General features: G+C 44.0%; 1 protein-coding gene across 7 annotated transcripts in view; it reads right to left on the reverse strand.

Annotated features, from left to right (window-relative positions):
- Window positions 1-13302, reverse strand: part of gnpat2 (glyceronephosphate O-acyltransferase 2) — a 42177-nt gene extending 28875 nt beyond the window's left edge. For 2 of the 7 annotated variants that reach the window (XM_090233332.1, XM_090233330.1), the window contains exons 1-2: window positions 13108-13191; window positions 4152-4346 (exon numbers count right to left, since the gene is read on the reverse strand). Coding sequence is in view for 2 of the 7 variants with exons in the window: in XM_036976432.2 (XP_036832327.2) it covers window positions 4152-4346; window positions 13108-13116 (204 nt within the window). In the remaining 5 variants the exon portion in view is untranslated. Of the gene's footprint in view, window positions 1-4151; window positions 4347-13107 lie in introns of all 7 variants that reach the window. The other 5 variants (XM_036976432.2, XM_036976434.2, XM_090233329.1 and 2 more) reach the window with 5 other exon arrangements.
- Window positions 13303-13672: the final 370 nt, after the last annotated feature.

Consider the following 13672-nt stretch of genomic DNA (forward strand, 5'->3'; position numbering starts at 1 on the left):
CCCTAGACCCACTCCAATTCGCTACCGCACCAACAGATCCACAGATGACGCAATCTCAATCGCAGTCCACACTGCCCTTTCCCACCTGGACAAAAGGAACACCTATGTCAGAATGCTATTAATTTACTACAGCTCAGCGTTCAACACCATAGTGCCCTCGACTCATCACTAAGCTAAGGACTCTGGGACTAAACACCTCCCTCTGCAACTGGATCCTGGACTTCCTGACGGGTCGCCCCCAGGTGGTAAGAAAAGGCAACAACACGTCTTGCGACGCTGATCCTCAACACTGGGGCCCCTCAGGCGTGTGTGCTCAGTCCCCTCAGGTACTCCCTGTTAAACCACGACTGCGTGGCCAAACACGACTCCAACACCATAAGTTTGCTGACGACACAACAGCCTGATCACCGACAAGTCAGGCTATAGGGAGGAGGTCAGAACTGGCAGTGTGGTGTCAGGACAACAACCTCTCCCGCAATGTGAGCAAGACAAAAGGAGCTGATCGTGGACTACAGGAAAAGGCGGGCCAAACAGGCCCCCATTAACATCAACGGGGCTGTAGTGGAGCGGGTCGAGAGTTTCAAGTTCCTTGATGTCCACATCACCAACGTGCATCCTGACCGGTTACATCACCAACTGGTATGGCAACTGCTCGGCCTCCGACCGCAATGCACTACAGAGGTACAGAGAACTGCTCTGCATCTGACCAGAGGGTAGTGCGAACGGCCCAGGACATCACTGGGGCCAAGCTTCCTGCCATCCAGGAACTATATAATAGGTGGTGTCAGAGGAAAGCCCATAAAATTGTCAGAGACTCCAGTCACCAAAGTTAGACTGTTTTCTCTGCTACCACACGGCAAGCGGTACCGGAATGCCAAGTCGAGGACCAAGAGGCTCCTTAACAGCTTCTACCCCCAAGTCATAAGACCACTGAACAAATCAGAAAATCGCCACCGGACAATTTACATTGACCCCCTCCACTCTTGTACACTGCTGCTACTCGCTGTTTGTTTATTATCTGTGCATAGTCACTTCGCCCCCACCTACATGTAAAGATTACCTCAACTAGCCTGTACCCCTGCACATTGACTCAGTACCGGTACCCCCCGTATGTAGCCTCCACACTGCCCCGTATGTAGCCTCCACACTGACTCTGTACCGTAATACCCTGTATATAGCCTCCACATTGACTCTGTACCGGTACTCCCTGTATATAGCCTCCATATTGACTCTGTACCGTAATACCCTGTATATAGCCTCCACATTGACTCTGTACCGTAATACCCTGTATATAGCCTCCATATTGACTCTGTACCGGTACCCCCTGTATATAACCTCCACATTGACTCTGTACCGTAATACCCTGTATATAGCCTCCATATTGACTCTGTACCGGTACCCCCTGTATATAACCTCCACATTGACTCTGTACCGTAATACCCTGTATATAGCCTCCACATTGACTCTGTACCGTAATACCCTGTATATAGCCTCCTCATTGACTCTGTACCGTAATACCCTGTATATAGCCTCCACATTGACTCTGTACCGTAATACCCTGTATATAGCCTCCACATTGACTCTGTACCGTAACACCCTGTATATAGCCTCCACATTGACTCTGTACCGGTACCCCCTGTATATAGCCTCCACACTGACTCTGTACCGGTACCCCCTGTATATAGCCTCCTCATTGACTCTGTACCAGTACCCCCTGTATATAGCCTCCACATTGACTCTGTACCGTAATACCCTGTATATAACCTCCACATTGACTCTGTACCGTAATACCCTGTATATAGCCTCCACATTGACTCTGTACCGGTACCCCCTGTATATAGCCTCCACATTGACTCTGTACCGTAATACCCTGTATATAGCCTCCACATTGACTCTGTACCGGTACCCCCTGTATATAGCCTCCACATTGACTCTGTATCGGTACCCCCTGTATATAGCCTCCACACTGACTCTGTACCGGTACCCCCTGTATATAACCTCCACATTGACTCTGTACCGTTACCCCCTGTATATAGCCTCCACATTGACTCTGTACCGGTACCCCCCGTATATAGCCTCCTCATTGACTCTGTACCGTAATACCCTGTATATAGCCTCCACATTGACTCTGTACCGTAATACCCTGTATATAGCCTCCACATTGGCTCTGTACCGTAACACCCTGTATATAGCCTCCACATTGACTCTGTACCATAATACCCTGTATAGAGCCTCCACATTGACTCTGTACCGTAATACCCTGTATATAGCCTCCACATTGACTCTGTACCGTAATACCCTGTATATAGCCTCCACATTGACTCTGTACCGTAATACCCTGTATATAGCCTCCACATTGACTCTGTATCGTAATACCCTGTATATAGCCTCCACATTGACTCTGTATCGTAATACCCTGTATATAGCCTCCACATTGACTCTGTACCGGTACCCCCTGTATATAGCCTCCAAATTAACTCTGTACCGGTACCCCCTGTATATAGCCTCCACATTGACTCTGTATCGGTACCCCCTGTATATAGCCTCCACACTGACTCTGTACCGGTACCCCCTGTATATAGCCTCCTCATTGACTCTGTACCAGTACCCCCTGTATATAACCTCCACATTGACTCTGTTCCGGTACCCCCTGTATATAGCCTCCACATTGACTCTGTACCGTTACCCCCTGTATATAGCCTCCACATTGACTCTGTACCGGTACCCCCTGTATATAGCCTCCTCATTGACTCTGTACCGTAATACCCTGTATATAGCCTCCACATTGGCTCTGTACCGTAACACCCTGTATATAGCCTCCACATTGACTCTGTACCGTAATACCCTGTATAGAGCCTCCACATTGACTCTGTACCGTAATACCCTGTATATAGCCTCCACATTGACTCTGTACCGTAATACCCTGTATAGAGCCTCCACATTGACTCTGTACCGTAATACCCTGTATATAGCCTCCACATTGACTCTGTACCGTAATACCCTGTATATAGCCTCCACATTGACTCTGTACCGTAATACCCTGTATATAGCCTCCACATTGACTCTGTACCGTAATACCCTGTATATAGCCTCCACATTGACTCTGTATCGTAATACCCTGTATATAGCCTCCACATTGACTCTGTATCGTAATACCCTGTATATAGCCTCCACATTGACTCTGTACCGTAATACCCTGTATATAGCCTCCACATTGACTCTGTACCGTAATACCCTGTATATAGCCTCCACATTGACTCTGTACCGTAATACCCTGTATATAGCCTCCACATTGACTCTGTACCGTAATACCCTGTATATAGCCTCCACATTGACTCTGTATCGTAATACCCTGTATATAGCCTCCACATTGACTCTGTACCGGTACCCCCTGTATATAACCTCCACATTGACTCTGTACCGTAATACCCTGTATATAGCCTCCACATTGACTCTGTACCGGTACCCCCTGTATATAACCTCCACATTGACTCTGTACCGTAACACCCTGTATATAGCCTCCACATTGACTCTGTACCGTAATACCCTGTATATAGCCTCCACATTGACTCTGTACCGTAATACCCTGTACATAGCCTCCACATTGACTCTGTACCGTAATACCCTGTATATAGCCTCCACATTGACTCTGTACCGGTACCCCCTGTATATAACCTCCACATTGACTCTGTACCGTAACACCCTGTATATAGCCTCCACATTGACTCTGTACCGTAATACCCTGTACATAGCCTCCACATTGACTCTGTACCGTAATACCCTGTATATAGCCTCCTCATTGACTCTGTACCGTAATACCCTGTATAGAGCCTCATTATTGTGTTACTTGGTGATATATTTTCTTCTTCTTGAACTGCACTGTTGGTTAAAGGCTTGTAAGGAAGAATTTCACGGTCAAGTCTACACTTGTATTCAGCGCATGTGACAAATAAAATGTATTTGATTGGCTAGATTGATATGACTAGCTGATATGTTAAACACCTATTGTAAGGCTAGCCATTGTAAGGCCTTGCATGTGTCTGCAATGTGGTCGGGCAGGAACTGGACTAATGTCCTGTTGACCCTGTTGAGTGTACATCAGGGAACGTTCAGGATTCTCGCTCGCATGCAAGCACCCACACACACTGTACCTCCTTGGTGACGTATCGTAGGTACTGTGATTCCAGAACCGTCCTGTTGAGGGCGCCCGCGGAGAGAGGAGGGGCCCCCCTGTAGGGGGAGGGGGTAAAGGTTCGGAGGGCATGGCCTAGGTCACTGCTCCTCCTCCTCTCCTCCAGGATGTCCATAAACTCATCCTCCTGCTTGTAGCCAGAGGGATCCTCACACTGCAACAAGGAAACACTATTCAAAATGGTGGAAATGTAATATCTGGTCTGTGTTGATTTGAAGCCACGATTACAACCGGATGAAGACATCTTGTTCAGGAAAACAGCCTGGGAAAGAACACTCAGATCCAGCGACTGTCAACACTTTTCCTTGTTGTACATATTCAATGGAGTCATTCCGAACTTTATTCACATGGTTATATTCCATTTTGTGCGACTAGCTCTAGCTCTAGGTCTAGCTCTAGGTCTAGGTCTAGCTCTAGGTCTAGCTCTAGGTCTAGCTCTAGCTCTAGGTCTAGCTCTAGGTCTAGCTCTAGGTCTAGCTCTAGGTCTAGCTCTAGGTCTAGCTCTAGGTCAGTAGTTCTTGGGTTCTTTAAAAACAAGCGAAATCGCAAAAATGGTGTCTGGAGCCTTCCATAACATGTAATTTTCATAAAAATAGAGGTTTGGTTGTAAGAAATCAAACTTCTCCTTTAAGGTCGCTACATTCTTCAGATACTAGTCATTACTTCAAAAAGGAAGGATTTCCTAAGTGTTTGAACGGGGCCACAACTGCCTAGTCGACCTGATAGCGAGCCAGCCTTGGACTGTGGACATTGAACACTCCGTGGCAACAACAAATAGGCTAGCATTAACAGGCTTTATTAACAACCAATAGGTGGGTGAGCCCAAGCCCAATAACGTGAAGTTGATCGATCCCCATCGAGGGAGGAGCTGATTTAAAAAAATATATATGACAGTAAAATATTATTTTTTAAATATTATTTTTTCATGACTATAACGTTTGTTGGCACCTTCAATTACTGCACATTTTGACATAAAAAAAAAGTACATTTCAACAATTGGCTGAACTGCTAAACTTGGAACCGAATCAACACTCCCTGGTGATGGAGGCAGCCAATGGCCTGCTTCTATGCAAACAGCCTGTTGTGAAACCGTGATGTCTGATGAACATAGCTAGCTAGCTAGCTAGCTCCCAGACTGATATCAGATACAGTGCCTTGCGAAAGTATTCGGCCCCCTTGAACTTTGCGACCTTTTGCCACATTTCAGGCTTCAAACATAAAGATATAAAACTGTATTTTTTTGTGAAGAATCAACAACAAGTGGGACACAATCATGAAGTGGAACGACATTTATTGGATATTTCAAACTTTTTTAACAAATCAAAAACTGAAAAATTGGGCGCGCAAAATTATTCAGCCCCCTTGAGTTAATACTTTGTAGCGCCACCTTTTGCTGCGATTACAGCTGTAAGTCGCTTGGGGTATGTCTCTATCAGTTTTGCACATCGAGAGACTGAATTTTTTTCCCATTCCTCCTTGCAAAACAGCTCGAGCTCAGTGAGGTTGGATGGAGAGCATTTGTGAGCAGCAGTTCAGTTCTTTCCACAGATTCTCGATTGGATTCAGGTCTGGACTTTGACTTGGCCATTCTAACACCTGGATATGTTTATTTTTGAACCATTCCATTGTAGATTTTGCTTTATGTTTTGGATCATTGTCTTGTTGGAAGACAAATCTCCGTCCCAGTCTCAGGTCTTTTGCAGACTCCATCAGGTTCTCTTCCAGAATGGTCCTGTATTTGGCTCCATCCACCTTCCCATCAATTTTAACCATCTTCACTGTCCCTGCTGAAGAAAAGCAGGCCCAAACCATGATGCTGCCACCACCACCATGTTTGACAGTGGGGATGGTGTGTTCAGCTGTGTTTCTTTTACGCCAAACATAACGTTTTGCATTGTTGCCAAAAAGTTCAATTTTGGTTTCATCTGACCAGAGCACCTTCTTCCACATGTTTGGTGTGTCTCCCAGGTGGCTTGTGGCAAACTTTAAACAACACTTTTTATGGATATCTTTAAGAAATGGCTTTTTTTGTGCAATATACGACTGATTGTTGTCCTATGGACAGAGTCTCCCACCTCAGCTGTAGATCTCTGCAGTTAATCCAGAGTGATCATGGGCCTCTTGGCTGCATCTCTGATCAGTCTTCTCCTTGTATGAGCTGAAAGTTTAGAGGGACGGCCAGGTCTTGGTAGATTTGCAGTGGTCTGATACTCCTTCCATTTCAATATTATCGCTTGCACAGTGCTCCTTGGGATGTTTAAAGCTTGGGAAATCTGTTTGTATCCAAATCTGGCTTTAAACTTCTTCACAACAGTATCTCGGACCTGCCTGGTGTGTTCCTTGTTCTTCATGATGCTCTCTGCACTTTTAAAGGACCTCTGAGACTATCACAGTGCAGGTGCATTTATACGGAGACTTGATTACACACAGGTGGATTGTATTTATCATCATTAGTCATTTAGGTCAACATTGGATCATTCAGAGATCCTCACTGAACTTCTGGAGAGAGTTTGCTGCACTGAAAGTAAAGGGGCTGAATAATTTTGCACGCCCAATTTTTCAGTTTTTGATTTGTTAAAAAAGTTTGAAATATCCAATAAATGTCATTCCACTTCATGATTGTGTCCCACTTGTTGATTCTTCACAAAAAAATTACAGTTTTATATCTTTATGTTTGAAGCCTGAAATGTGGCAAAAGGTCGCAAAGTTCAAGGGGGCCGAATACTTTCGCAAGGCACTGTACATATCTGTTTGAGCTTTTAAATACGCAGCAAATACGAACCGATCGTTTGACCATTTAACCTAGCTAGCTAATGCAAATGTCCATTTCATTAGTTATATATATACACATATATCTCTGTCAGTGAACTAAAGTTATTGTCGTGTTTTGTCATGATTATAGGTCTCACTTCAAGTACCTAGCTGCAGGTTTATAGAAACACTACAAACTGGGTGGTTCGGGGCCCTAAATGCTGATTGGCTGACAGCCGTGGTATATCAGACCATATACCACGGGTATGACAAAACATTTATTTTTACTGGTCTAATTACGTTGGTAACCAGTTTATAATACCAATAAGGCACCTTTGGGGTTTGTGATATATGGCCAATATACGACTACTAAGGGCTGTATCCAGGCACTCCGCTTTGCGTAGTGCATAAGAACAGCCCTTAGCCGTGGTATATTAGCCATATACCACACCTCCTCGGGACGTATTGCTTAATTATAATCATACATATGGCCTACACAGCCTACACATATGGCCTACACAGCCTACACATATGGCATACCTTGCAAAACAATCTTTAAAAAAACTAAACTGTTGTACAATGTGTTCTGAATAAGAGTTTGATTTCTAAACCAGAAGAATTCTCCAATAGCAGCTGACCAATACCATGGTGGTCATGGGTAATGTATTGGACTATAAGGTATAGAGAATGATAAACCAATACCATAGTGGTCATGGGTAATGTATTGGACTATAAGGTATAGAGAATGATGAACCAATACCATGGTGGTCATGGGTAATGTATTGGACTATAAGGTATAGAGAATGATAAACCAATACTATAGTGGTCATGGATAATGTATTGGACTATAAGGTATAGAGAATGATAAACCAATACTATAGTGGTCATGGGTAATGTATTGGACTATAAGGTATAGAGAATGATAAACCAATACCATAGTGGTCATGGATAATGTATTGGACTATAAGGTATAGAGAATGATAAACCAATAACATAGTGGTCATGGGTAATGTATTGGACTATAAGGTATAGAGAATGATAAACCAATACCATAGTGGTCATGGGTAATGTATTGGACTATAAGGTATAGAGAATGATAAACCAATACTATAGTGGTCATGGGTAATGTATTGGACTATAAGGTATAGAGAATGATAAACCAATACCATAGTGGTCATGGGTAATGTATTGGACTATAAGGTATAGAGAATGATAAACCAATACTATAGTGGTCATGGGTAATGTATTGGACTATAAGGTATAGAGAATGATAAACCAATACCATAGTGGTCATGGGTAATGTATTGGACTATAAGGTATAGAGAATGATAAACCAATACTATAGTGGTCATGGATAATGTATTGGACTATAAGGTATAGAGAATGATAAACCAATACTATAGTGGTCATGGGTAATGTATTGGACTATAAGGTATAGAGAATGATAAACCAATACTATAGTGGTCATGGGTAATGTATTGGACTATAAGGTATAGAGAATGATAAACCAATACCATAGTGGTCATGGATAATGTATTGGACTATAAGGTATAGAGAATGATAAACCAATACTATAGTGGTCATGGGTAATGTATTGGACTATAAGGTATAGAGAATGATAAACCAATACCATAGTGGTCATGGGTAATGTATTGGACTATAAGGTATAGAGAATGATAAACCAATACCATGGTGGTCATGGGTAATGTATTGGACTATAAGGTATAGAGAATGATAAACCAATACCATGGTGGTCATGGATAATGTATTGGACTATAAGGTATAGAGAATGATAAACCAATACCATGGTGGTCATGGGTAATGTATTGGACTATAAGGTATAGAGAATGATAAACCAATACCATAGTGGTCATGGGTAATGTATTGGACTATAAGGTATAGAGAATGATAAACCAATACTATAGTGGTCATGGGTAATGTATTGGACTATAAGGTATAGAGAATGATAAACCAATACCATGGTGGTCATGGGTAATGTATTGGACTATAAGGTATAGAGAATGATAAACCAATACCATAGTGGTCATGGGTAATGTATTGGACTATAAGGTATAGAGAATGATAAACCAATACCATAGTGGTCATGGGTAATGTATTGGACTATAAGGTATAGAGAATGATAAACCAATACTATAGTGGTCATGGGTAATGTATTGGACTATAAGGTATAGAGAATGATAAACCAATACTATGGTGGTCATGGGTAATGTATTGGACTATAAGGTATAGAGAATGATAAACCAATACTATAGTGGTCATGGGTAATGTATTGGACTATAAGGTATAGAGAATGATAAACCAATACTATAGTGGTCATGGGTAATGTATTGGACTATAAGGTATAGAGAATGATAAACCAATACTATAGTGGTCATGGGTAATGTATTGGACTATAAGGTATAGAGAATGATAAACCAATACTATAGTGGTCATGGGTAATGTATTGGACTATAAGGTATAGAGAATGATAAACCAATACTATAGTGGTCATGGGTAATGTATTGGACTATAAGGTATAGAGAATGATAAACCAATACTATAGTGGTCATGGGTAATGTATTGGACTATAAGGTATAGAGAATGATAAACCAATACCATAGTGGTCATGGGTAATGTATTGGACTATAAGGTATAGAGAATGATAAACCAATACTATAGTGGTCATGGGTAATGTATTGGACTATAAGGTATAGAGAATGATAAACCAATACTATAGTGGTCATGGGTAATGTATTGGACTATAAGGTATAGAGAATGATAAACCAATACTATAGTGGTCATGGGTAATGACTTAATCTATGAAATATGAAAATAAATAATGAGTTTAATAAAACTATAATTGTGTCAATAACATTTAATAAAACAAATGGATGATTCTAATGATTCTAATAGCAATAGCATAGACTAAGATTAGACTGCATTATATGTATAATTAAAGTCATTCTCTTTTAACCTCTTCAGTGGTGAGATCACTGTCCTCTGGTGTAGGGCGGGGCCTTGAACAGTGGTGAGATCACTGTCCTCTGGTGTAGGGCGGGGCCTTGAACAGTGGTGAGAACACTGTCCTCTGGTGTAGGGCGGGGCCTTGAACAGTGGTGAGATCACTGTCCTCTGGTGTAGGGCGGGGCCTTGAACAGTGGTGAGATCACTGTCCTCTGGTGTAGGGCAGGGGCCTTGAACAGTGGTGAGATCACTGTCCTCTGGTGTAGGGCGGGGCCTTGAACAGTGGTGAGATCACTGTCCTCTGGTGTAGGGCGGGGCCTTGAACAGTGGTGAGAACACTGTCCTCTGGTGTAGGGCGGGGCCTTGAACAGTGGTGAGATCACTGTCCTCTGGTGTAGGGCAGGGGCCTTGAACAGTGGTGAGAACACTGTCCTCTGGTGTAGGGCAGGGGCCTTGAACAGTGGTGAGATCACTGTCCTCTGGTGTAGGGCGGGGCCTTGAACAGTGGTGAGATCACTGTCCTCTGGTGTAGGGCGGGGCCTTGAACAGGCGGGGACTGTCTATGAAGCTAGACCTAGGCGTGGACATCTATGAAGGTGGTCCTGTATATTAGGGGGGTATCTGGGGTTCAGGTCCTCTCTAATGGCAGACTTGACATACCTGTGATGGTGACGTCTTCCCCATTTGGGGCCATGGATAGTAGAATCCTTGTTTTCAGAGGTAGGATCACGGACACAGACGGTGCAGTTTCAGTGCTCAATGAGGTTGTAACCGTTTTGAAAGGTTTGAGCACCTGGAGAACCTCCTCTGTCACTTTCACGTCATCATCAGACAAGGTGACGAGGTCTTTATGTTTTCAGGGTCTGTCTGACAGTATTCTGCTGCCTGCTGCTCAAGATGGAACTCCACTAACGACACGTTGCAGCGCCATCTTGTTGTGACATGGTGTATGAGCTTGTGGGTCGGTAGCTGGAACATTTCTTGCTTGGTCTTAAGCACATGAGCGGCTGTGCGTCGGTGGAAAAAGGGAACCAACCTTCCTGACCCTCCCAAGGAGACGGTCCATCTGCTTCCCTGAGATCCCCCTTTGAGATGCTAAATTAATCACATGTGCAAAGCAAGATATCTGTGGCCCCAGTCCAGCTTCTACCACTGCATTTACTTAGTTCTTGGCATTATCTGGTGGTTGGGATCTCTCTATTGGGCTTCTCTAGCTTCCACTCTGCTACTGCTCCCAGCCGTACCTGCGCCAGAGTTGTGCCCGTGTGACTCTCATAGAGGGGACGTGTCTGTGTGACTCTCATAGAGGGGGTGTGTCTGTAGCACCGGACTTCACATCTCCCACCCGTCTGGTGTAGTGAACAGTCACAGTCACGTAGCTTCCTGTTACCCTGGAGGTCCACTCCTCTGTGGTGTATTGAACAGTCACGTAGCTTTCTGTTACCCTGGAGGTCTACCCGTCTGTGGTATAGTGAACAGTCAAAGTCACGTAGCTTCCTGTTACCCTGGAGGTCCACTCCTCTGTGGTGTATTGAACAGTCACGTAGCTTTCTGTTACCCTGGAGGTCCACTCCTCTGTGGTGTATTGAACAGTCACGTAGCTTCCTGTTACCCTGGAGGTCCACTCCTCTGTGGTGTAGTGAACAGTCACGTAGCTTCCTGTTACCCTGGAGGTCCACCCGTCTGTGGTGTGGTGAACAGTCACGTAGCTTCCTGTTACCCTGGAGGTCCACCCGTCTGTGGTGTAGTGAACAGTCACGTAGCTTCCTGTTACCCTGGAGGTCCACCCGTCTGGTGTAGTGAACAGTCACGTAGCTTCCTGTTACCCTGGAGGTCCACTCCTCTGTGGTGTAGTGAACAGTCACGTAGCTTCCTGTTACCCTGGAGGTCTACCCGTCTGTGGTGTAGTGAACAGTCACAGTCACGTAGCTTCCTGTTACCCTGGAGGTCCACCCGTCTGGTGTAGTGAACAGTCACGTAGCTTCCTGTTACCCTGGAGGTCTACCCGTCTGGTGTAGTGAACAGTCACGTAGCTTCCTGTTACCCTGGAGGTCCACCCGTCTGTGGTGTGGTGAACAGTCACGTAGCTTCCTGTTACCCTGGAGGTCCACCCGTCTGTGGTGTGGTGAACAGTCACGTAGCTTCCTGTTACCCTGGAGGTCTACCCGTCTGTGGTGTAGTGAGCAGTCACAGTCACGTAGCTTCCTGTTACCCTGGAGGTCCATCCGTCTGGTGTAGTGAACAGTCACGTAGCTTCCTGTTACCCTGGAGGTCCACTCCTCTGTGGTGTAGTGAACAGTCACGTAGCTTCCTGTTACCCTGGAGATCCACTCCTCTGTGGTGTAGTGAACAGTCACGTAGCTTCCTGTTACCCTGGAGGTCCAGTCCTCTGTGGTGTAGTGAACAGTCACGTAGCTTCCTGTTACCCTGGAGGTCCATGGCAGTATGGCACAGCGGTCTAAGGCACTGCATCTCAGTGCAAGAGGCGTCACTACAGTCCCTGGTTCGTATCCAGGCTGTATCACATCCAGCCGTGTTTGGAACTCCCATAGCGCAGTGCACAATTGGCCCAGCGTAGTCCTGGTTTGGCTGGGGTAGGCCGTCATTGTAAATAATAAATTATTCTTAACGGACTTGCCTAGTTGAATTTTAAAATAACATTTTTTTTACATATATTTAATGAGTCGAAAAGATCCGAGTCAGTAAAATGAGCCGAACACTACTCTTTGGATAGGTCACCAGCTGTCTACTTAGACACGGACAACCTGATTGGCAGACGTGATCAGCAGAGAAAATACCATGGATAGTACGAGTTTTGATTGGTTTACAGTGTAGTACTCGGCGGCGTTTGCCTGTCCAGCTAAGTGAACATAAATCAGTATTTTGAAGAAGAAAAAACATATGCAAGAATTGGACAACAAACGGAAGTGTTCAGAATAAATATATATATACACAATATGTAAAAAAATTAATAAAAACAACAGTGTCTCCCTCGACAGAGCTCGATCATTTCGTAAATGAAAGCACACAGCAAGCCTGCTACGGGGCACAACCTTCAAGTAGTTATTTAGTTAGCAACAAGCACCAACCGAGAGCGAGCCTGTCAGCATGTTAAAGTACATGACTCAAGGGTAGTTTTAGGGCAACGTCAAGACCATATTAACCCACGCTAGACAACATAACAAACAGCGCAGCCTTACCGTTGTCATTTTCGTCGCAGGGGCGTCAGCTCCGTCTCCGTGCTGGTAGCAAGTGTGTGTCCCCTTACGCTTCGAACACAGATCACGCTACCGGAAGACTGCCTGTGTAGGCTGGGACCAATAGGGTCGCTGTATTTCGGGAACTCCTCCCGAAAATGTCACTCTACCGCAGCGGCCCCATAATTATGAATGAATATGCTCCGGACAAAGACAGGACATTATAAAGATAGACTCTTCAATAGAAATCCCAGATCACACTTGTAGGCGATGTTATTTTGTATTTGTTTTTATGAGCAAATAGGCTACCAACAAAAGAGGAATAATCACATGCAAACAAGCATACATACAAACTCTTTACATTGACAGGAATCCTAAACAAACAAATCATATTCATTAATAATACAAGTTTTAATTGCCTTTTTGTTTTTCATGTAGGTTAAAGTGTTGCCATATTGTTTAAATTCATTTATAAAGTGAAGAAAGTTAGGTTTTGAATTAGACAATTTGCAAATATGAAATGTACCTGATATCATTAGCAGTTTAATTAAATATACTACATCTTTAT

The sequence above is a fragment of the Oncorhynchus mykiss genome, chromosome 4, assembly GCF_057628025.1.
Source record: "Oncorhynchus mykiss isolate SJ-2025 chromosome 4, ASM5762802v1, whole genome shotgun sequence".
NCBI classification, from domain to species: Eukaryota; Metazoa; Chordata; class Actinopteri; order Salmoniformes; family Salmonidae; genus Oncorhynchus; species Oncorhynchus mykiss.